Here is a 25,668-nt window from a genome sequence, read left to right on the forward strand (position 1 = left end):
AAACTCAAAAGTGAGTCTTTTGTGCTGCTGCTGGAAGTCCTGTCCCAGAAGCACATCGCTACATAAGTTTTCGAGTACTCTGAGCCGGGTAGAGGGATACGTGCGACCATTGAGGATAAGGTTGACAAGACAGAAGCCAGAAGAATTGGTGGTCAGAGTCGTCAGAGCCATTGCAATCTCCCTGTCCGAGGGATAAATGCGCAGTTTTAACCTGCTGACAGCCCGCTTACTAATGAAGCTGTCAGAGCTGCAGGAGTCGATTAGCGTGCTTAGAGTGTGCCCATTTACTGAAACCTTTGTGGCTGCATGGGACAAACTCTGGGGAAAAGCAGCTGTGATGGGAGGAGGGGTAATTTTTCCTTCGGCAGCTGTAGCCTTAGCAGTGGTTCTTGGGGGAGGAGCAGCTCCATAGATAGCAGCTGTGAAGCTAACAGGAGCTCTCGACCGGTATACTTTAGAGGAGCGGCCTTTCTTGTTAGCAGAGGCCCGTGACTGGCATATCTTGGAAAAGCGTCCTTTCTTGCTGCAAAGATTGCAGGTCGCATTACGAGCCGGGCAAAATTTTCTGTAATGGAACGTACCTCCACAAAAGAAACACTTTCTTCCTGATTGCCAGGATGCTGCTAGGGCAGGGTCGTCATTAGCAAAGGCCTCTAGGGTAGGGTCGTCGTCCGTTAGAGTAGAGTCATCATCAACGGGGGCATCCACCCGAGACCTATCGAAAGACTTATTAAAGGTGATAGCCTCCGCCCGTGCACGTGGTGGGAGATAAGTGTCTGCATTCTTCTTGGCCAAGTCCAGGGAACACGCCTGGTCATAAGCAGCCCGTAAATTGAGGGTTTTATTTTCCAGCAGGCGCTGACGTATAAAAGGGGACGCAATCCCATTGATAAAGGAATCGCAGATTAGTTCCTCTTGATACTGTTCAGCTGTAATCGTTTTAAGGTTACAATCTTTGCTGAGCCTGCGAAGTTTCTGGAGGAATTCATCAAGTGATTCCCCAGGCTGCTGCCGAGTTGTGGCCAGTAGGTGTCGAGCAAAGATTTCATTCGGGGACTTGACATATAGCTGCTGTAAAATTTGGATAGAATCGTCATAGTCTATACAGTCCTCAATATAATCATATACATGAGGGGATACGTAGTTAATAAGCATTCGTAACTTATTAGGGGCATCCTCCCTACATTCTTCAAGAAAGTTGCTAAAGGTACAAAACCAAAGCTTCCATACCTTCGCTGCCGCAGGTGCATTCGGGTCCAGGTCGAGACGAGCGGGTTAAAGGAGTTTTCCCATGATGGATCAGTTTCTTGCCCAAGTCCCTTTCTGCGGTTCGAGTTGCAGCTGGTTGTTCCAAATCACCCAAGGCGTGGAGACGATAACAAGTCGATTAAATTGACGTAATAAAGACTCACTACGCACTTGGTTGTACATAAAGCAAGGCTTTAATCGACTTGTAACAAAACATGGAGGTCTAGTTAGTAGTCACTAGCTTCCTGTTTCCAGACTGTCTCTGGCCAAGGTGGGCCCACGCCCAAGTATTTATACTCCTCGGACGGCGCCCTCAGCTGGCCATTCAGTAGTACTTCCTGAGTTACTTCTTGTAGAAGTTGCGATTTATGACATGGTGTATTTGGATTTTCAAAAGGCTTTTGATAAGGTCCCGCATAAGAGATTAGCGTGTAAAATTAAGTCACATGGGATTGGGGGCAAGGTATTAACTTGGATAGAGAACTGGCTGGCAGACAGAAAGCAAAGAGTTGGAATAAACGGCTCTTTTTCCGAGTGACAGGCAGTGACTAGTGGGGTACCGCAGGGGTCGGTCCTTGGACCCCAGCTATTCACAATATATATTAATGATCTGGATGAGGGAACTTGATGTAATATCTCCAAGTTTGCAGACGACATAAAGCTGGGTGGGCGTGTGTGCTGTGAGGAGGATGCCGAGAAACTCCAGTGTGATTTGGACAGGTTGGGTGATTGGGCAGAAGCATGGCAGATGCAATATAACGTGGATAAATGTGAGGTTATCCACTTTGGTGTCAAAAACAGGAAGGCAGATTATTATCTGAATGGCAATAGATTGGGAGAAGGGGAAGTGCAACGAGACCTGGGCGTCCTTGTGCACAATTGCTGAAAGTAAGCATGCAGGTGCAGCAGGCGATTAAGAAGGCAAATGGTATGTTGGCCTTTGTAGCGAGAGGGTTTGAGTACAGGAACAAGGATGTCTTGCTGCAGTTGTACAGGGCCTTGGTGAGACCACATCTTGAGTATTGTGTGCAGTTTTGGTCGCCTTATCTGAGGAAGGATGTTCTTGCCATGGAAGGAGTGCAGCGAAGATTCACCAGGCTGATACCTGGGATGGCAGGAATGACATATGAGGAGAGATTGGGTCGATTGGGCTTGTACTCACTGGAGTTTAGAAGAATGAGAGGGGAACTCATCGAAACTTATAAAATTCTAACAGGACTAGATAGACTAGATGCTGGAAGGATGTTCCCGATGGTCAGGGAGTCCAGAACCAGGGGTCACAGGGATAAGGGGTAAGCCATTTAGGACAGAGATGAGGAGGAATTTCTTCACCCAGAGAGTGGTGAACCTGTGAAATTCTCTACCAAAGAAGGCAGTAGAGGCCAATTCATTAATTATATTCAAGAAGGAGTTGGATATATTTCTTAAGGCTAAAGGGATCAAGGGATATGGAGAGAAGGCAGGAACAGGGTACTGAATTTGGATGATCAGCCATGATCTTATTGAATGGCGGAGCAGGCTTGAGGAGCCGAATGGCCTACTCCTGCTCCTATCTTCTATGTTTCTATGTTTTTATGTTTCTATGTAAATTACATTTTTTTAATGGCCCAGAAATTCGGGTCAGGGACTTCCCGCGGGTGTAAACCCCCGACCTGCATTTACCTACCGCGCTGGCCGTTGAGCTGTGGGCCTGCGTGGAATTCCGATCCTGGGCCTGCTCCAACTGCCGGCGCGCAGTGCTTGCGTATCCCAGGGGCGCAGTTAGTTCGATGCGTCCCCTCGGATCACGTGGGCCATGGGGAGCCAATCGGAGCAGGGAAATGCCCATTCATAAGTTTGACAGGAAGAGCTGTCAAAACTTAGAAATACTACGGGCCCCAAAGCATCACTAAATCTTCAAATAATTTTTTTTTTTTAAATCACATTTTTTAAATTAACTATAAATTACATGAAATAACTATTTTAAACAATAATTTAAATTTTTGAAAGAAATAATTTTATTTTCTAATGCGTGGGCTAAAAATAAACTTACCTTTCTTTAAAGTATTTAAAAATAATAAACCTGTGGAAAAAATGTTTTAATTTTAATTAATTCACCACTTACCTTGTAAAAAGCAGGCCTTACACCTGCTTTTTAAATGTGTAACTGCTGTAGACGTACCCTCCCGGGAAAACCTGTAAAAAAAACGTAAGTTTGATGCGCACACGCAACCTCTCCTGCGCACGCGTTCGAACTCTGAACCCCTTCTTTCAGGGGAACGGAAGTGCCGGTTTCCCACGCATGCGCAGTGCATGCAGGAAACCGGCACTTCCATTGCGCTTACGGGTGAGTACCCCATGCGTACTCACCCGTGGAGACCCGAAGTTCTGGGCCAATATTAATATTTAAAAGCTTTTAAAAATTGCCTATTTGTGCCCTTGCGCCTAAAAGAAAGAATAGCTTAGGCCCGCAAATGTGCGCATTTAGTGGAAACTCACCATGGTGATTAATTCGATCTGGGGGTGTGGCCAGTTTTGTTGGCGGGTCCAGTTTCCAGCGCGATGTTCATTAAACCAGCGCAAAAGATTGTGGAAACTTGATTTGCACTGGACATAACTTGCGCTTGAAATTCCTCAATCTTTTGCATTGGTTTGGCTGATTTTGGACGAATTGTGCTGGAAATACCAGCGCAACCAGCGGAAGCTCTACCCCAGAGTATCTTGGCCAACATTTCTCTATTAACTAATACAGCTCGTCAAATAGATGAACTGGTCATTTGTTTTACTGCTGCTTGTGAAATGTTGCTTGTGCAAAACAGCAGCAATGTTTCCGTACATAAGTCACTGCACTTCAATTTAATTTGTTGCATGAAACAACTTTGAGACATTTCTGAGAGATATGATGTGGCACTATATAAATGTAAGTGAGTTTGTTTTTGTTTAGAAGACACCAAGAGTGCTAAATATTTAGAGGAACGAAAGGTTAGTTCTGAGTGGGACAGCCTGTTTTGTAATATTGTATGACTGTTATAATGTTAAACATAGAAATATAGAAACATAGAAGATAGGAGCAGGAGTCGGCCATTCGGCCCTTCGAGCCTGCTACACCATTCAATGAGATCATGGCTGATCATCCAAATTCAGTACCCTGTCCCTGCTTTCTCCCCATATCCCTTGATCCCTTTAGCCTCAAGAAATATATCCAACTCTTTCTTGAATATATTTAATGAACTGGCCTCCAGCGCCCTCTGTGGCAGAGAATTCCACAGGTTCACCACACTCTGGGTGAAGAAATTCCTCCTCATTTCAGTCCTAAATGGCTTACCCCTTATCCTTAGACTATGACCCCTGGTTCTGGACTCCCCGGCCATCAGAAACATCCTTCCTGCATCTAGTCTGTCCAGACCTGACAGAATTTTATAGGTTTCGATGAGATCCCCTCTCAATCTTCTAAACTCCAGTGAGTATAAGCCCAATCGACACAATCTCTCCTCATACGTCATTCCTGCCATCCCAGGTATCAGCCTGGTGAATCTTCGCTGCACTTCCTCCATGGCAAGAACGTCCTTCCTCAGGTAAGGTGACCAAAACTGCACACAATACTCAAGGTGCGGTCTCACCAAGGCCCTGTACAACTGCAGCAAGACATCCTTGTTCCTGTACTTGAACCCTCTTGCTACGAAGGCCAACATACCATTTGCCTTCTTAACCGCCTGCTGCATCTGCATGCTTACCTTCAGCGACTGGTGCACAAGAACACCCAGATCTCTTTGCACTTCCCCTTCTCCCAATCTATTGCCATTCAAATAATAATCTGTCTTCCTGTTTTTGCCACCAAAGTGGATAACCTCACATTTATCCACATTATAGTGCATTTGCCATGTTTCTGCCCAATCACCCAACCTGTCCAAATCGTACTGGAGTTTCACGACATCCTCCTCCCAGCTTACCCTCCCACCCAGCTTTGTGTTGTCTGCAAATTTGGAGATATTACATCCAATTCCCTCGTCCAGATCATTAATATATATTGTGAACAGCTGGGGTCCTAGGACCGATCCTTGCGGTACCCCACTAGTCACTGCCTGCCACTCGGAAAACGACCCGTTTATTCCAACTCTTTGCTTTCTGTCCACCAACCAGTTCTCTATCCAAGTCAATACCTTGCCCCCAATCCCATGTACCTTAATTTTGCACGCTAATCTCTTATGTGGGACCTTATCGAAAGCCTTCTGAAAGTCCAAATACACCACATCCACTGGTTCTCCCTTATCTATTTTACCAGTTACATCCTCAAAAAATTCCAGTAGATTAGTCAAGCATGATTTACCTTTTGTAAATCCATGTTGACTTTGTCCGATCCTGTCACTGCTTTCCAAGTGCTCTGCTATTACATCTTTTATAATAGACGCCAGCATTTTCCCCACTACCGATGTCAGGCTTACCGGTCTATAATTCCCCGCATTTTCTCTACCACCTTTTTTGAATAGTGGGGTAACATTAGCTACCCTCCAATCCATGGGTACTCTTCCAGAGTCTATCGAGTTCTGGAAGATGACCAGCAATGCATCTACTATCTCTAGGGCCACTTCCTTAAGTACCCTGGGATGTAGACCATCAGGCCCTGGAGATTTATCGGCCTTCAGTCCCATCAATTTTCCTAACACCATTTCCCTACAAATACTGATTTCTTTCAGTTCCTCCCTTTCATCAGACCCTATGTTCCCCGACATCTCTGGGAGGTTATTTGTGTCCTCCTTTGTGAAGACAGAACCAAAGTATGTATTTAGTTGGTCTGCCATTTCCTTGTTTCCCATTATATATTCCCCTGATTCTGACTGTAAGGGACCTACGCTTGACTTCACCAATCTTTTTCTCTTCACATATCTATAAAAGCTTTAACAGTCAGTTTTTATGTTCCCTGCTAGCTTACTCTCATATTCTATTTTCCCTTTCTTAATTAATCCCTTTGTCCTCCTTTGTTGACTCCTAAACTGCTCCCAATCCTCAGGATTATTGCTTTTTCTAGCCAATTTATATGTCCTCTCCTTGGATCTTATGCTATCCCTAATTTCCCTTGTTAGCCACGGTTGAGTCACCTTTTTTGTTTTATTTTTATGCCAAACTAGGTTGAACAAATTCTGTAGCTCATCCATTCGGTCTTTGAATGTTTGCCATTGCCTATCCACCGTCAACCCTTTGAGTGCCATTCCCCAATCAATCCTACCCAACTCGCTCCTCAGACCATTGTAGTTTCCTTAATTTAAATTGAGGACCCTTGTCTCTGAGTCAACTACTTCATTCTCCATCTTAATGAAGAATTTGATCATATTATGATCGCTCCGACCCAAGGGGCCTTGTACAACAAGATTGCTAATTAATCCTTTCTCATTACATAATACCCAGTCTAAGATGGCCTGATCCCTGGTTGGTTCCTCGACATATTGGTCCAGGAAACCATCCCATAAACACTCCAGGAATTCCTCCTCCACAGTATTGTTACTAATTTGGTTAGCCCAATCTATATGTAGATTAAAGTCACCCATGATGACTGCTGTGCCCTTATTGCACGCTTTTTAAATTTCCCTTTTAATGCCATCCCCAACCTCCGCCTTACTGTTTGGAGGTCTATATACCACTCCCACTAATGTTTTTTTCCCCTTAGTATTTCTCAATTCTACCCATACAGATTCCACATCATCAGAGTTAATATCCTTCATTACAATTGTATTAATCCCTTCTTGTTAATGGCACACTAACAGCACATTATGGCTTTGCACCTGAACTGTAGAAATTGTTAATGTACTTTAGCTTTATTAGTGAGGAAACTCAGCATAAACATCAGCACATCATTTAAAAATAACATTAATTACTTATTGACCTTCTCTGAGGCACATGGACTAGGTTGCAGGTTGACTCCTGGATCAATGAATGGTGATGAATGAGTTACAAGCAGCCCCTCTCTCTCCCCTTTCTGTCATACACGCATGCACGCGCACACCTTCATATATGAGAGTTGGGGAAAGAGTCATTAATGGCCCAGAAATTTGGGTTGGGGGCTTCCCGCGGGTGCAAGCCCCCGATCTGCACTTACCTTGCGCGCCGGCCGTTGTGCTGTGGGGCCCCGTGGATTTCCGATCCGGGGCCTGGTCCAGCTGCCAGCGCGCAGTGCTTGCGTATCCCAGGGGCGCAGTTAGTTCGATGCATCCCCTGGGATCACGTGGGCCATGGGGAGCCAATCGGAGCAGGGAATGCTCCATTCATAAGTCTGACAGGAAGTGCTGTCAAGACTTATAAATACTACGGCCCCAAAATAGCACTAAATCTTCAAATAATTTTTTGTTAAAAATCACATTTTTTAAATAAACTATAAATTACATGAAATAACTATTTTAAACAATAATTTACATTTTTGAAAAAAATAATTTTATTTTGTAACGGGGCTAAAAATAAACTTACCTTGCTTTAAAGTATTTAAAAATAAGAAAACTGTGGAAAAATGTTTTAATTTTAATTAATTCACCACTTACCTTGTAAAAAGCAGGCCTAACACCTGCTTTTTACATTTCTAAATTCTGCAGGCTTACGTTCCCGGGAAAACCTGTAAAAAAAAACGAAGTTCAATGCGCACGCGCAGCCCCTCCTGCGCATGTGTTCGACCTCTGAACCCCTTCGTTCAGAGGAATGGAAGTGCCGGTTTCCCGCGCATGCAAGAAACCGGCACTTCCATCGGGCCTATGGGTGAGTACCCCGTGCGTACTTACCCGTGGAGACCCGAATTTCTGGGCCTTTATAATATTCCACCTTGACTCATGTACCTGTTAAACACCCGCTCCCTTTATTGTCATCAGACACTGAGAAAGCAATTGATTAGTGACATCCAATCTGGATTTTGAGTTTATACTGCAGCATTTATAACCGTGGTCTTCTTTCATGAAAAATTAGCCCCTGACTGAAGTGCACTCTGTTCTTTCTGATTCTGATGTAGGTTGTGATTCCTGAAGTTGAAACATGTTTACAAAATTTGATGCTATGGAGATTGAAGATCACTGAAGAACATGTGAAATACACTATTCTGAACAGCATAATTCAAGATATCCCCCTCCCAAGAAGATATTAATGCTCTAAATATTTTAGCCCGCATAGGCCGAGAACAACAAATGTAGCAAATGTTGACTATCTTTGGGCATTCCTTCCAATGAATTTGCTGATCAGTTGCTCGATATATTAGTGAAGCTTCTTTACCTGTGAAGATTATTAACATTGTTTTCGAAAGATTTGAGCCATCATTATGCACAGATAGCTTTTCAGCCTTTAGAATTCAGAAAATGATCTCTCAACTGAGCAGGTTGTTACAGATTTTGTGGGTGTCAAACTATCCATTTCACTGGTTCAGGAAGCAACTTTTACACATTGTTATCTGTTCTGAGTTGTTCAACAATCTCATTCATGCACTTGAGTTTCTTGTTTCTTTTAAGCACAAATACTGCCAAGCCTTTCCAGCTGATGTCAGATTTTGCATCACATTTATAGTGCTTGGTAATAATGCATGGGATGCCCTTGCAGAGTCAAACTCGCCAGAAAAACCTGATGGGATGCAGAAGAGGCCAAGACAAGTAATATTTTTTATTATAAAATAAAAAGAGAAAATGCTGGAAATACTCAGCAAGTCAGGCAGCATCTGTGAAGAGAGAAACACAGTTAGCGTTTCAGGTCGATAACCCTTCGCCAGAAATGGAAAATGTTAGAGATGTAACAGATTATTAAGCAAGTGTCAAACTATCCATTTCACTGGCAGGGAAAAGGAGGAGGGGAGGAAAAAACAAAAGGGAAGGTCTGTGATAGGGTGGAAGGCAGAAGAGATTAAAAGACAAAAGGGATGATGGTGCAAGGCAAAAGGAGATGGTAATGGGACAAGTTAAGAAACAAAAGATGAGTCTAGATGAGATATAAATGGGAATGGCCGAATCATCAACAGCTGCCATGTGGAAAAAAAATAGGGGCAGAGGTTATGGTCGAAAATTGTTGAACTCGATGTTGAGTCCAGAAGGCTGTAAAGTGCCTAATCAAAAGATGAGGTGCTGTTCCTTGAGCTTACGTTGAGCTTCGTTGGAACCGTGTAAGAGGTCGAGGATCGAGAGGTCGGAGTGGGAGTGGAGTGGAGAATTGAAGTAACAGGCGACCAGAAACTTGAGGTCATGCTTACGAATGTTTTTTATTCCTTGGGGGCTAGGAGGAGCTGAAGAGTTCCTCTGTGCCTTGGAAGTAATCATTGTGCTTCCCCTCCCTACACTGGCATCTTTTGGGAAATCTTCTCAAGCACTTGCCTTATGCTGGAGACCATTTAATTTGGCGGTCGCCTCACGCCCAAATTCCCACTCCCGCCTGCTGGCCTTGACATCATTCCCGCTGGCTTCGATTTCAGATATTAAAACGAGGCCCAGCTAATAAAATCGGCCGGGCCGCATGAGCTTTCAGACTTCTAGCTGCGCCATCCATTTCAGGCCCCCAATGTACTGATCCCGCCCCGAGTTAAAATCGACCCCGTTGTTACAGCCTTGATAATAAAAAGACAATGGCAGATGCAAATAAGCTGTTGTAGCTATAAATAATTTTCCAAATTCTTAATGGCACCTAAACTGTTACCAGATATTCATGTATGCAAATCCGTCCAGAAAGTCCATGCTGAGTAACGTTACCATGCACACCAAGGGAAGTCTGAGCACACTGAGTGCTGATCTATTTGCAGCATAGGAAAGCTGATGCAGTTTGCAAGGGAGTTGTGATGAATCCTTTCCTTATTACTGAAAAGGAGAAAAAAATGAAGTCAATGCTGAAATATCACATAACATGCCAAATTGTACAAATTTTACCTGAACACTTTGCTTAACACAGAAATTATAATAAATAATAATATAAATTATCTCCACAATGCTCAAAGCTATGTTGGCAATAAAGGTCTTGAGATAGCACACTGTGCAAATACTAGTGTGTGAACGTCTGTAAGAAATCTCTTTGCCTGCTGTTTTAACTAAGGTGTTAAACCAAGGCTAAAGTCATAAGAAAAGAGGAAGGATTTAGGGTAAATATTTGTGCAATGACAATTCCAAACCACAGCTTGCACAATCGCATATACAGAAGTTTTTGTAGGAAATTTGAACATATAGAAAGCTATGTTTAAATTTTCAACACTAATCACGAATATTAAAAAACATCTTTAAATTGCTGCCGTAGGATAATTTACAATATCTATATTATTAAAAATCTTACGCACTTCCTGTCCAACTTTATGTTACAATTTTTAGTCATGCTTTCATGTCAACACTTAACATTGAAACTGCTTTATATTGGAAATCCTGTATGTGAACTGCTGTCAATAACGATTAGTTTTCCTCGCGTCATTTCTAGGTCTGATGTAGACTAATTGATAGAGATTGAGTGCCATAATTAGTCAACAACTCCATTATTGGTGTATCGTGTGACTACCAGGATGGTAGAAGGCGAACTAGGTGGACCTTGGTCATTTTTTTTTGTCTAGCAATTCCTATGTTCCTAGTTACAGACTCTGGCTATTGCTGACGTTTCTGAAGTCTCTCTTTCAACTCTGTCATGATCTTGAATATTAAAAAACTTGTATTCATCAACTGATCATTTCCAAAGCCATAGGTAATTTACTAATATAGATAAATATGTTTCATTCGCAAAGATGAATAATGTAGTAATAAGGCAAGATACATGTTCTGGAGTTTTGTTTAATTCACCTTGCAGGGGCAGCTCGAAACTTTGCTGAACACTTCTTCAGGTGATTAATAAGTTTCGGTAGTCCATGAAACAACAGATTGTACATGGTCTGTGGGAAGAAAAGGGTTGATAGACCAAATGATTTTTGTTCTTGTTCTGTGTTTTCTTAAATTTTAATGTTTCCATTACAATTTGAGTTTTCTCCAAACATTGTTAACTCTCTTCCACAGCAAATGGGCATCTTCCATTAAAGGACTTGGATTACCTTTGAACTGATACTTGCAGCCTTACACACAAACTGATTGAGATGAAATGACACAGAATTAGCAATTACCTTTTTGTCATGATATCTTGCACTGGAGAGGAGGTGGCTGTCACCACTTGCTCCTGTGCACTTTGAAAAGAGTGTTGCTCAGGCTAAATCTTAAACTGTATTCCAGTTCACTTAGAAATAAGATAATTGCACAGAAGTAGAAACACAAGCAAAAAATTATGAGTACAGTACACCATTTATTTAAGCATAAATTGCTCCAAAATAATTAAAAGTTCTGCATTTCCAGTACTCCATTTCAATAACTTTTGAACTAAGGATCTATTCTTGGCACCTTCTATTTCTCAGCTACATGTTGCCCCTTGGTGACATCATCCAAACACATGACATCAGGTACCACATGTATGTTGACGGCACCCAGCTGTACCTCACCACCACCTCTCAACCCTTCTGCATTGTCAGCATGCTGGTCTGACATCCAGTCCTGGGTGAGCTGCAATTTCCTTCAACTAAACATTGGGAAGACTGAAGCCATTGTCTCGGGCCCCATCACAAACTCTGTTTACTCGCCATCGATTCCATCCCTCTCCCTGGCCACTGTCTCAGGCTGAATCAGACTGTTCGCAACTTCAGCATCCTATTTGATCCTGATCTGAGCTTCTGATGCCATATCCCCTCCATTACAATGACTGCCAACTTCCACCTCCGTAACATCGCCCACATCCATCTCTGCCTCAGCCCATCCACAGCTCAAACCTATATCCACGCTTTTGTTACATCCGGACTCGACTATTCCAATGCTCTCGTTGCAGACCTTCCATCTTCCACCCTCCATAAACTTGAGCTCACCAAAATTCTGCTGCCCATATCCTAATTCACACCAAGTCTTGCTCGCCCATATAACCCCTGTACTTCCTGACCTACATTGGCTCCCAGTCCTGCAACGCCTCAAATTTAAAATTCTCTTACTCATGTTCAAATCCCTCCATAGCGGCCCTCACCTCTCCCCATCTCTATAATCTCTTCTAGCTCTACAACCCTCTGAGAACTCTGCATTCCTCCAACCCTGGCATCTTGTGCATTCTCCATTCATGCCCTATCATTGTTGGCCGTGCCTTCAACCATCTAGGTCCTAAGCTCTGAAATGTCCCCACTAAACCTCCCCACCTCCCTCTTCTCCTTTAAGACCCTCCTTAAAACCTACCTCTTTCACCAAGCTTTTAGTCACCTCTCCTAATATCTCTTTCTTTGGCTTGGTGTCAACTTTTGTCCAATTATGGTCCTGTGAAGCACCTTGGGGTGCTTTCCTGCGTTAAAGAAGTTATATACATGCAAGTTGTTGAGTCTCTGAATCATTACATGACAAACAACTCCACAGAATCCCCCCAGCCATTTTTGTTAGAATAAGCAGTGCAAAGCAGGATAGTAACAATCTCACAGCTCATGGAATTTCCTGTGATTCCAAATACAGCTTTCCTTTGAAGATCAGATGGATACCCTACAATAGTCAGGCTATTGTACCACAGTACATAAGGCAGTGATCCCACCCCAAGGGTTCAGATGATGCTGTGTATTGTTACAGCAAAACCAGATTGTGAATTTTAAAAAAACTTTGCTATTGTTGTGCTGCATTGTTCTTGACAGAGGTTTTTACATCTTGTTTTGAAGTTGAATACAGTACTGTGTGACATACTAAGAAAGGTATGACTGATTTTACAGTGTAAGCATGAAGAGATATTGGATTGTGTAACTAAACTTGTACTTTTTTCATGGCAACAGAGCTCTACAAAATCTACAAGCTACTATATATTCTACAGAAAGCAATGACTAATCAGAAGTGATCACAAAGGTTTAAAATCACCAAGGCTTCAGCTGATGCTATCAACTGCAAGAACAAAGCTTCAGAATGTTAAAACAATTGTTTCAGTCCTCGATTGAAGTTAATGACTAGAAATCACTCGATGTATCTATTATTCTCCTCCTATTGCAGGCTCTTTCTGGAGAGAAAAGAGAATTCCACACTCCATTTCTCCATCACTACCTATCACCTCATACCTCCCTTCTCCACTCCTTCCTTATTCACCTCTCATAGTAGACCTGAAGAACTCATGGATGATGACTTATTCAAGATTGGGGCCATCTGCTCAGCCACCTCTGCCTCCTCCATCCCCACTTCTCTGCTACCCCACTTTTCCTTTTTTTTTGTTTAATGGATTAATGTCTTTGTGAAAATAGTGCACACAGGAATTTGACAAGAATGAATTAACCAGCTCGTAAAAATGATACGCACGGAAATAGCTGTGTTTCAATTCATGCTGAGATGCATTATAAATATGATTGGTCCAATGGCCAAGGTGCAACACTATGTATAGGGGTGGAAAGGTTAGAGGTTCAATTGTTAACTACATTCAACTTTGATCTGAGCTTCTTGAGATAGGGAGGTACAGGTGGAATAAGAACATAAGAACATAAGAATTAGGAGCAGGAGTAGGCCATTCGGCCTCTCGAGCCTGCTCCGCTATTCAATAAGATCACGGCTGATCTTCTACCTCAACTCCACTTTCCTGCACTACCCCCATATCCCTTGATTCCCTTAATATCAAAATCTATCTATCTCTGTCCTGAATATACTCAACGACTGAGCCTCCACAGCCCTCTGGGGTAGAAAATTCCAAAGATTTACCACCCTCAGAGTGAAGAAATTTCTCCTCATCTCAGTCCTAAATGGCCGACCCCTTATTCTGAGACTGTGACACCTGGTTCTAGGCTCCCCAGCCAGGGGAAACATCCTCCCTGCATCTACTCTGTCAAGCCCTGTAAGAATTTTGTATGTTTCAATGAGATCACCTCTCATTCTTCTAAACTCTAGTCTACTCTTTGGGATCTGTCTGTAGGGAGCATTGAAGAATCAAACAAGGATATCCTGCCTGGGTTGCACCTTGTGTCACCAAGTAAGCACTGAAGGGAGCATTAGCAAGTGTCTGGGAGCAAAATACATGCCTGTCTCCTTTGGCAAAAGAGATGTGAGCACAGGCAGCATTACAAAATAAGAGGATTAATTAGAAAAGGAAATGTATGATTAACTGATATTTTACGATTGATCATAGTTGTACCCAGTATCTCTCTTTTGCTGTAAAATAAGTTTGGAAGAGTTGTATTGTAATCAGAATTGTATATTTAGTAGCAGTAGATGGCTGGACTTTAGCCAAGAGGTAGCAATGATAGTTACAGAATGGTGAAGTCTTTACATATGTTGAATTTGTAATCTAATTGTTTTTCTTCTCTTCCTATACTGTGCTTTCTTTACAGAGGGCATGAACTGCATGAACAAAGATCATGGATGTGCACATATCTGCCGAGAAACACCGAAGGGTGGGGTGGCCTGTGAATGCAGGCCTGGCTTTGAGCTCGCCAAAAACCAGAGGGACTGCACATGTAGGTAGCTGTAGACGCTGAGGAATATCTTGCCTTTTCTCTGAAGACACACATCCGTTTTTGGGTTTCCCCTACTTTTCCTCTCAAAATGCAGTAAATCCAGTTTTGTACTCCAACTCTTCCAGTCTGGGTGTATTATAGCTCCTTTCATGTCCCGAAAGCATTGACTCTTGCCAGTGTTTGGTTCCGCAGGAACCAGCTGCACTCCAGAATCTCACCTAAGTGCCCATTCTACATGTGAGGGCCTAGACAGTGAGTGTAAAGCTTATAAAAACAAATTGTTTCAACCATTTGTCTTTTGGGGACTTTTTTTAAAATCCCCAATCAATGCAATAGTTTCTAAAGTAGCATTTGTCTGCAGTAAAAGTGGAAATTTAATATTAGCCACTCCAGAGAGAGATTTACCAGGATGTTGCCAGGGATGAGAGACTTCAGTTATGAGGAGAGGTTGGATAAGTTAGGACTGTTCTCCTTGGAACAGTGAAGGTTAAGAGGTGACCTAATAGAGGTTTTCAAGATGACGCTAGTTTTGATAGAGTAGATAGAGAAAGACTATTCCTTCTTGTGAGGGGGTCAATATCTAGAGGTCATAGACTTAAAGTCATTGGCAAAAGATCTGGAGGGGAGATGAGGAGAATTGTTTTTCACTGAGTTGTCGGGATCTGGAATGCTTGACCTGAAAAGGTGGTGGAAGCTGATTCCATAAATAATTTTAAAAGGGAGTTGGACAGGTACTTGAAGATGAGGAACTTACAGAGTTATGGACAGAAAGCGGGGGTGTGGAACTAAGCACGACTGCTCTTTCAAAGAGCCAGCACAGGCACGACGGGCCAAATGGCCTTGTTCTGTGCTGTAAGTTTCTATGATCCTATACTGTCTATTGTGGCACAAACAAATGGGTGAAATTTTGCAAAAACTAAATGTCAAATATTTTGTTTCCATTCTTTACATGAATGGGTTCGATTTCACTTATATAAAAAAACAAAATTGCGCAAAGCTTTCAATACACTCCGACTGATTTTACATCTTAACTTTTTAGAAAGATTAGACCAGAACATTCAGGGGGTGCCACAATTCAACAGTTGGGCTGGGATCACACTTGCTGCTGAATTCTGCTGCTGACCTCGTCGAATGTCATGGGGTCAGGATCAGGGGCCTCCCTGAGCAAGCCTTTGAGTAATTTGGAGGCACATTTAAAGCATTCCCTCTCCAACGACTCCGGAAACGCCACCATAAGCTGGATGGTTGGAGTGTGCAGATTTTCCCTCCCTCCTAAAGAGAATTCCATCTGCCTTTCTGCTCCCCTATGTCAGGATGCCACTTTAAAATGTGAAAGAATTCCCCATAAATCTTCAAGGGTCCAGAACCCACAAACTGGCTTCATTTCTGCCTGGTGCGACCATGTTTACCTGCACTGATGGAACGCTGGGCCCCAACTGACAGCCTAGGAGTGGGAACTCCTGACGTAGGGAGAGTCTGTCCCTAAGTCAGGAGTTTCTGGTAAAGACAGCAAAGGAGGCGTCCAGGGCCCGTGCCTAAAGCAGGCGTTAGTCCCTTTACATATGCAAATAGGGGGCCTGTATCAGGCCCCCTTTGTAAAATTGGGCTTCCCTAAATGCAGCCGGTATCAGGCACCCTCCCGCTTGCTGCTCCCACCCCCTCCGGCACCCACTCCCTCTCCCGCTTGCTGTAGCCATCCCTTTCCCACGACCACTTCCGGCAGCACTGTGGTCCGAAATTGCAATCCTCTTTGCCGGTGAGCTGCCTGGGGGGTCGCCCAGGAGGTTTCTGCAGCTGAATGTCGGGTGGGCCTTGGGCCTATCCATTCCACTGCAGGGATTGTTCAGAGAAAGGGCATTAATGGTCGTTCATGCCGTTTCTCCGGGGTGTTTACCGGTCAGAAGAAGTCCTGTGGAAATTCTACCTGAGTATTATTTAACCTAGAAATTGATTTTGAAATAAAAGGAAGCAAAATGTTTGGCTAACTTAACATTTTAGAATCTATTTTGATTGTAAACAGAATGTAATGTTAAAACCTTGTTTAATACAACAACTAAATTGGCCAAACTGGAGCCCACTTATTACTCGTGATTTTTGTTATGTTACAGAAAATGCTTAGGGATTCTTCCTAAAGTGTGACACACTTTCTCTAGTCAAGAAACCATAAATGAGTTTTTTCCCTTCTCTCCCCTCCACGCAAAGGAAATTGGGAAAGATTCCCAGTTTTTTTCCTTTTTTTGCCAGTTGTCACCCTTCCTCCTCTCATAAGAACATAAGAAATCGGAGCAGGAATAGGCCACTTGGCCCCTCGAGCCTGCTCTGCCATTCAATAAGATCATGGCTGATCTAGGGCTCAAAGCCACTTCCCAGCCCGCCCCCCATAACTCTTCACTCCCTATCTTGCAAAAATCTGTCTATCTCCACCTTAAATGTATTTAATGACCCAGCCTCCACAGCTCTCTGGGGCAGAGCATTCCACAGATTTATGACCCTCTGAGAGAAGAAATTCCTCTTCATCTCAGTTCTAAAAGGGCGACCCTTTATTCTGAGACTCTGCCCCCAAGTTCTAGATTTCCCCACGAGGGGAAACATCCTCTCGGCATCTACCTTGTCGAGCCCCCTCAGTATCTTATATGTTTCGATAAGATCACTGCTCATTCTTCTAAATTCCAATGAGTATAGGCCCAGCTTGCTCAACCTTTCTTCATAAGTCAACCCCCTCATCTCTGGAATTAACCGAGTGAATCGTCTCTGAACTGCCTCCAATGCAAGTATATCCTTCCTTAAATAAGGAGACCAAAACTGTATGCAGTATCTTGTACAGTTGTAGCAGGACTTCCCTGCTTTTATACTCCAATCCCCTTGAAATAAAGGCCAACATTCCATTTGCCTTTTTGATTACTTGCTGTACCTGCAGGCTAACATTTTGTGTTTCATGCACAAGGACCCCCAGGTCCCTCTGAACTGTAGCACTTTGTAATCTCTCTCCATTTAAATAATAGTTTGCTTTTTTATTTTTCCTACCAAAGAGGATAACCTCACACTTTCTCACATTATACTCCATCTGTCAAATGTTTGCCCACTCACTTAACCTGTCTATATCCCTTTGCAAATTCTTTGAGTCCTCTGCACAACTTGCTTTCCCACCCATCTTTGTATCATGCGCAAGCTTGGCTACATTACACTTGATCCCTTCATCCAAGCCATTAATGTAGATTGTAAATAGTTGAGGCCCCAGCACCGATCCCTGTGGCACCCCACTAGTTACCGTTTGCCAACCGGAAAATGACCCATTTATCCCGACTCTCTGCTTTCTGTTAGTTAGCCAATTCTCTATCCATGCTAATATATTACCCCCAACTCCGTGAGCTCTTATCTTATGCAGTAACCTTTTATGTGGCACCTTATTGAATGCCTTCTGGAAATCCAAATACACCACATCCACTGGCTCACCCTTGTCCACACTGCTTGTTACATCCTCAAAGAACTCCAGCAAATTTGTTAAACATGATTTCCCTTTCATAAAACCATGCTGACTCTGTTTGACTGCAGTATGTTTTTCTAAATGCCCTGCTACTTCTTCCTTAATGAAGGACTCCAGCATTTTCCCAACGACAGATGTTAGGCTAACTGTCTCCCTCCTTTCTTAAATAGGGGTGTTACATTAGCGGTTTTCCAATCAGCTGGGACCTCTCCAGAGACCAGGGAATTTTGGTATATTGCAACCAATGCATCCACTATCTCTGCAGCCACTACTTTTAAGGCCCTGGGATGCAAGCCATTTGGTCCAGGGGACTTGTTGTCTTTTAGTCCCATTATTTTACCAAGTACTATTTCCTTAGTGCTAGTGATTGTCTTTAGTTCCCCACTCCCTGTGGCCCCTTGATTATCCATTATTGGGATGTTGTTAATGTCCTCTACAGTGAAGACAGATGCAAAATATTTGTTCAGAGTCTCTGTCATTTCCCCGTTCCCCATTATTAATTCCCCAGTCTCAACCTCTAAGGAACCAATGTTTACTTTAGCCACCCTCTTCCTTTTATATACCTGTAGAAGCTCTTACTATCTGTTTTAATGTTTCTTGCCAGCTTACTCTCATAATTCATCTTCTCTCTCTTTATTATTTTATTAGTGATCCTTTGCTGTTTTTTAAAAATTTCCCAATCCTCTGGTCTCCCACCAATCTTGGCAACATTGTATGCCTTTGTTTTCAATTTGATACCATCCTTTACTTCCTTAGTTAGCCACGGATAGTGCTCCCTTCTCTTAAAATCTTTCTTTCTCACTGGAATATATTTTTGTTGAGAGTTATGAAATATCCTCTTAAATGTCCGCCACTGCATTTCAACTTTCTTACCCTTTAATTTGTTTTTCCAGTTCACTTTAGCCAGTTCTGCCCTCATGCCATTATAATTGCCTTTGCTTAAGATCAGGACACTGGTTTGGGATACAACTTTCTCACCCTCCAACTGAATTTGAAATTCAACCATGCTATGATCACTCTTTCCTAGAGGATCCTTTACTATGAGGTCATTTATTAATTCTGTCTCATTACATAGTACCAGATCCAAGATAGCCTGCTCCCTGGTTGGTTCCATTATATACTGTTCTAGGAAACCATCCCAGATGCACTCTATGAACTTCTCCTCAAGGCTACCATGGCCAATTTGATTTGTCCAATCAATATGGAGATTAAAATCACCCATGATTATTACTGTACCTTTTTTACAGGCCTCCATTATTTGTTGATTTATACTCTGTCCAACAGCATTGCTACTGTTCGGGGGCCTGTAGACTATGCCCACCAGAGACTTTTCCCCTTATTATTTTTTATCTCCACCCAAACCGATTCTACATCTTGATCTTCTGAGCCAATATCACTTCTCACCACTGCACTGATCCCATCTTTTACCAACAAAGCCACCCCACCTCCCTTTCCTTTCTATCTATCCTTCAGAATTATCACATACGCTGGAATATTCAGTTCTCAGCCCTGATCACCTTGCAACCATGTCTCTGTAATGGCGATCAGATCATACCCATTTGTATCTATTTGTGCCGTTAACTCATTTATCTTGTTATGAATGCTGCGTGCATTCAGATATAGAGTTTTTAACTTTGTCTTTTTACCATGTTTCCATGTTTTGTTCTTTTTTTCTGTTACACTCTCTTATTTTTAAACATTCTGTCCCTTCCTGTCACAGTCTGGTTATTATTTCCCCCATCTCTAGCCTGCTCTATTGCTTTCTCATTTCTCATTGACTTTTTATTTTCCCGCTCACCTGGATCCTCCCCCCCACTATTTAGTTTAAAGCCCTCTCTACAGCCATAGTTATTCGATTTGCCAGGACTCTAGCCCCAGCGTGGTTCAAGTGAAGCCCTTCCAAATGGAACAGCTCCCTCTTATCCCAGTACTGGTGCCTGTGCCCCACAATCGAAACCCATTTCTCCCACACCAGTCTTTGAGCCACTCGTTCATTTCTCTGATCTTATTTACCCTATGCAAATTCGCTCGTGGCTCAGATAGTAATCCAGAGATTATTACCTTTGTGGTTCTGCTTTTTAATTTAGCCCCTAGCTGCTCATACTCTCGCAGCAGAACCTCTTTCTTTGTCCTACCTATGTCATTGGTACCTACGTGGACCATGACAACTGTATCTTCCCCCCACCCCCCCACTCCAAGTTTCTCTCTAGCCCAGAGGAAATGTCCTTAACCCTGGCACCGGGCAGGCAACACAGCCTTCGGGACTCACGCTTTCAGCTGCAGAAAACAGTATCTATCCCCCTCACTATACTGTCCCCAATCAGTACAACATTTCTTTTTGCTCCCCCCACTTGAATGGCTCCCTGTACCACGGTGCTGTGGTCAGTTTGCTCATCCTCCCTGCAGTCCCTGACCTCATCCACACAAGGAGCAAGAATCTCATACCTGTTGAACAAGGCCAAGGGCTGAGGCTCCTCCACCACTCCCTCCTGGATCCCAATACCTGCTTCGCTTGTAGTCACACCCTCCTGTCCCTGACCATAGGCCAAATTGGAAGTAATTACTCTAGTGGGTGTGACTGCCTCCTGGAACATAGTGTCCAGGTAACGCTCCCCCTCCCTAATGTGTCGCAGTGTCTGAAGCTCGGACTCCAGCTCATCAACTCGGAGCCGAAGTTCCTCGAGCAGCCAACATTTGCTGCAGATGTGGCCGCCTTGGACCTCAATGGTGTCCACCAGCTCCCACATGCAACAACAACAACACATTGCCTGGTCTCCCATCTCAATTAATTAATTAGTTTTAAAATTTGGAACACTTATATCTTTTAATCTACACCAAGGCACTTAAATTTAGACACTCAAGTATCTCCTGCAGACATACCTGGAGTTTCCTCTGGGGCGCTCCCACTTCACTGCCGTAACTTCACCGGAAGTGCAACGGAAACTCTGTTTACTCATGTCACACTTCCGGTGATGTCACGATGGTGGAGTAGGAGCAGATCCGAGGAAATTATGGGCCATTGACGTCTGCTGGGGTACAGTTCCAAGGGAACCGTCGCCCTTTGGTACTCATACATTGTGCAGGCGATCACCAGCTTCTGGAACGGTAGCATAGTGGTTACGTTACTGGACTAGTAATCCAGAGGCCTGGACTAATGATCCAGAGGCGTGAGTCCAAATCCCACCATGGCAGCTGGAGAATTTAAATTCCTTTAGGGAAGGAAATCTGCCGTCCTTACCTGTTCTGCCCTAATTTGACTCCAAACCCACAGCAATGTGGTTGACTCTTAACTGCCCTCTGAAATGGCCCAGCAAGCCACTCAGTTGTACCAAACTGCTACGACAAAGTATATTAAGAATACCTTCACCACATGGACTGCAGCGGTTCAAGAAGGCGGCTTCTTAAGGACAATTAGGGATGGGCAATAAATGCTGGCCTTGCCAGCAACGCCTACATCCTGTGAATGAATTTTTTAAAAACTGAGAATTTGTTGATTAAACAGATCTAATTTGTTGCAAATTCCATTCTTGCTATGTGTCAGATGCAGTGATGCCATTGAATCTAGAACAAACTGGCTGCCAAAGACCTCTATTGCCAACCCAGTATCTTTGTTTCTTAAGGAGGGAATGCTGGCAGCTTGTTCAATTCAATCATGGGGCATTATAGCTCAGCCCAATCCAGTCTTCATTCAATCTTCATGAATCTATAATGGGTACTCGGTACCAATTGGGAACCAGAATGCTGACTGATTTTCCTCTTTCTAATCTAAGGCACTGAGGCCAATTGTAGTGTCCCTACTGTCACCTTGACTGAATTCATCTAACTCAGCACAGCTTAGAAATTGAAACTGGGACCTTCTGGTCTGCGTGGCTTAATTAAGCATTTCCTTTACCAACTGAGCCCTTGGGTGGGCATTTATTTTTCTTTCAAAAATTATGGATTAGTTCATTTTCAGTTTGTAAAATGGGCCTGTGATTGAAGGCTTGATACAAAAATCTATAATGTACAAAATGTTATACTCCCCTGAATTGTACAGTAAAATAAATCTGTCAGCAACCCTAATGATAAAAAACTACAATTGGAAAAAAGTAAGAAATTACTTTGTTTCTGCATATTATAAAGAATAGCACATTCTCCAAGGAGTTACACACTTCAGTTGAAATGATGGGCAGGATTTTCCGCTGAATTATGTCAGCTCACCGGCATAACTCTAGTGAATGTGGGCAAGAAATCTTCAGGAGCTATTCTGCTGGCCTCCTACTCACCTCTGTCACTTCCAGAATTTTTCAGCAGAAGTGATGGGGTTGCAGAATGCATCTGCCTAAAATGGGTAGGCGGGTCCTAATGACATGCAAATAACGGGAATAGATCATCCAACATATTTCCCATTAGTTGCGCTCGAGTCTTTAAGGGCTCCAGTAGAATCTCTGAGTCATAAACAAGAATAAAAAATGTGAGCTTAACTCAGTGGTAGCAGTCTCTCCTCTGAGCCAGAAGATCGTGGATTCAAGCCTCATTCCTGCACTTGAGTACATAATCTAGGCTGTAACACCACCGCTGGTGGAAAGGTGTAATTACAGTGTGCAAATTTACATAGGCCATTTTCATTATAATTGTGGATATAAGAATTTATAATGCAAATATATAAGAATTAGGACATCATGTATGACTTTAAAATGGGAACTGCGTTATGTCTTTGTGCTCTGGTCCAAATATCCACTGCCCTCTAACCATCCTTCCCCAAAGACCATGCTTGGTCTTGACATCATAGAATGACTTGACTTCCTGTGTACAATGCCATGGGCGATGTATGTATGTATCTGTATGCATGTATGTATATGAATAATATATATACATGGGCGATGGAAATGTATTCATATTTCTTAGAAACTAAAAGTTATTAAGTCATTTGAAGGTTAATTTACTTTTTATTTCTCTGTTTCTGAACAAAATGTAACATATTAACCTTTGTTCTAACCACAGTTTACTAGCCATTTAGTAAATGTTATTTAGGTGGTATTCTACAAAACAGTACAGCATGGAGCAATAGGATACCATTCTCCACATGATAAATTCCTGTTCTGAGCCCTGCGCTCACGGTGCCACGAGTAGAGATCGAAGCTAAGTTTTATGCATGCATACTCCTGGCACAGAGTGTCACCCGATAGGAGCACAGCTCAGGGCAGCATGTGCCTCCCATGACTTTCTATCCATTCAATTTCATTTCAATTGATGGAAAATTTGTGGGAGGCGTCTGCACGATTTCCCAAAATGCGTTCCCGACAGGCGAAGCTCGGTGCAAGGAGTGTGCATTTGTAAAATTTCCCCACAGATGTTTTCCTGGAAGAAGGGAACGTCGTTATGAGCCGTATTTTGTGCACCTTCTGTTGGGTTGATACACACCAGCATTGTCAAGAGCTTGGGAGTAGGTTGTCAGGTGGCTCACACAGATTGGAGGTAGCAAACGATACAAGGACATCTGAAGGAGTGAAAGGGAGAAAATATAAACTTACAGAGAAACACCAGCAACGTTTACCTCTCCAGGACATCATTACCCAGCCAAGGCATGACGCCTACATCGCGTGATTTCATTACTCAGTGATGCCACTCAAGATGGAGCATTACAATACTTCTCTTTGCAGGATGATCCACCGCTCCAGGAATGCTGATCTTGCTACTTTGGACGGGAGGCTTGAAATCTTTCTAATAAGTGGACAAATCTAGCCAATATTCCATAGACAGTCTTGCCAATTTAACATCAGGAGTTTGCATCACATGATGTGCAGTAGGATTGCCATCTGTCCAGTTTGGGCCAGACAGTCCTATGTTTGTGTGGGCAGTCCACAAATTCCTAAAATGCAAGTTACACATCAAAAGACAGGTTTTAAAAACCAAAGTTAATTTTCTCCCCTGTGTCTGGTTATGTGGGAGCATTAATCATTACGGTCAGCAATTAATTTGCATCATCAGCAAAGCAAATATCAGCATTAAGCCATGATTCCGTACTTGCTCTGCCACTGTTCTGATCCAGTTTTTGACTTAGCTAAAAATGGCAGCCCTAAATGTTCTAGGAAATGTTAGGCACTCTTTATACTGCACATCACACCCCACTGCCCACCCACTTCAAATTGGGAAAGGAATCCAAAATAATAAATAGTCTGTAGTATAAATACAATGTGTAGTTCCCAACAGTTGGCAACAATTCCTAAGTTTATTCCACTCACAAGTAAGGATATTTATTCAGCATTCAGAAGTCAAATTAACATCAGCACTCAAAGAATGAATTATGTATTCCATCATGTCTCTCTTTCGATGGTTGTATAATGCAATATGGAGCTGTGAAATGAGCTATATAATATAGAGTTCTGTGTTTACATTTTTGCCTTCCTACACTTTCTGCGTAACAGTAACCTGTAACTATGGAAATGGGGGCTGTCAGCATACCTGTGATGATACGGACAATGGACCAGTGTGCGGCTGTCACCAGAAATACGCTCTGCATTCAGATGGGAAAACATGCATTGGTAAGTGAAGACCGACTGCGTGTGTTAAAGATCTGACTGATAGACAACTTGCTACAGTATGAACTGAGTAATAGCCTGGCTTGCTGAATAAATGCTGTAGAAGCACAGTCTATTGTAGTTTGTGTTGCCAACTGCATGAGCAAATCTAATGGGTAATGTAATTTTGCTGCTATGTTTCATAGGAGTCTGAGTATCGACCTCTTTTGCTAAAGTTTCAAGTGGATGCCCATTAGTCCTCCAACTCATCAACAGCAAACTAGCTCTAATGTTGGAACTGTTTCATATTGTGCTATGTGGCAATTAAAGCAAATAGAAGTCTTCTAGGATCATTCCATGTTACATCACATTTTTTGAAAAATTCTCATTCATGTAATGTTAATGTATGATCTCTGAATTTAAAATAAACTAAATTTAAGGCACATTGGAGTTTTTGTAAACCAAGGTTTATAGTAATCCTATAACATGGATTCCTCGCAAGCTGACTGGTATGTTTGTATCTGACTATTCTTAATTTTTCTTACCGAAGTAAAATTTAACTTATTTGAACTGAAGGTTTCCACATCAAATATAGGTTAACAGTTTGTTTTACATCTCTGTGTGCTATAAGTTGATTTCCGGTGCTACTTTTAGGGTACTTGAAGTTTCTACTCCAACCTGCATAATGCTGCATAACTGATTGGGGGGAGGGGGTGGGGTGGAGCAGACGGGACGGGAAGGGGGATGGGAAGAGTGGCCAAATGTACCAGTATAGTTATTACTGATGGAAAGTCCCCACCTGATATACCAATATATCTGAAATGAATGAAGGGTCTCACCTAAAATTTTAGCCTTGGTGTCGCACTCTCACCTCTAAATTAGAAGGTTGTGGGTTCCACGTCCACTCCAGAGATTTGATCCATAATCTAGGCTGAGTACTGAGAGTACACTGCACTGTCGGAGGTGCCATCTTTTGGTTGAGACGTTTAACCGAGGCCCCATTTGCCTCCTCA

General features: G+C 42.8%; 1 protein-coding gene across 2 annotated transcripts in view; it reads left to right on the forward strand.

Moving 5' to 3' along the window:
• The window catches only part of scube1 (signal peptide, CUB domain, EGF-like 1), a 489,492-nt gene that overhangs the window by 274,846 nt on the left and 188,978 nt on the right, over positions 1-25,668 (forward strand). For both annotated transcript variants that reach the window (XM_086008801.1, XM_086008802.1), the window contains exons 5-6: positions 14,546-14,671; positions 24,563-24,679. In XM_086008801.1, coding sequence (XP_085864927.1) covers positions 14,546-14,671; positions 24,563-24,679 — 243 coding nt within the window. The remainder of the gene's footprint in view (positions 1-14,545; positions 14,672-24,562; positions 24,680-25,668) is intronic.

Source organism: Somniosus microcephalus, chromosome 16, assembly GCF_052327205.1.
Source record: "Somniosus microcephalus isolate GS21.2 chromosome 16, FLI_Smic_1.0, whole genome shotgun sequence".
In the NCBI taxonomy this organism is placed as follows: Eukaryota; Metazoa; Chordata; class Chondrichthyes; order Squaliformes; family Somniosidae; genus Somniosus; species Somniosus microcephalus.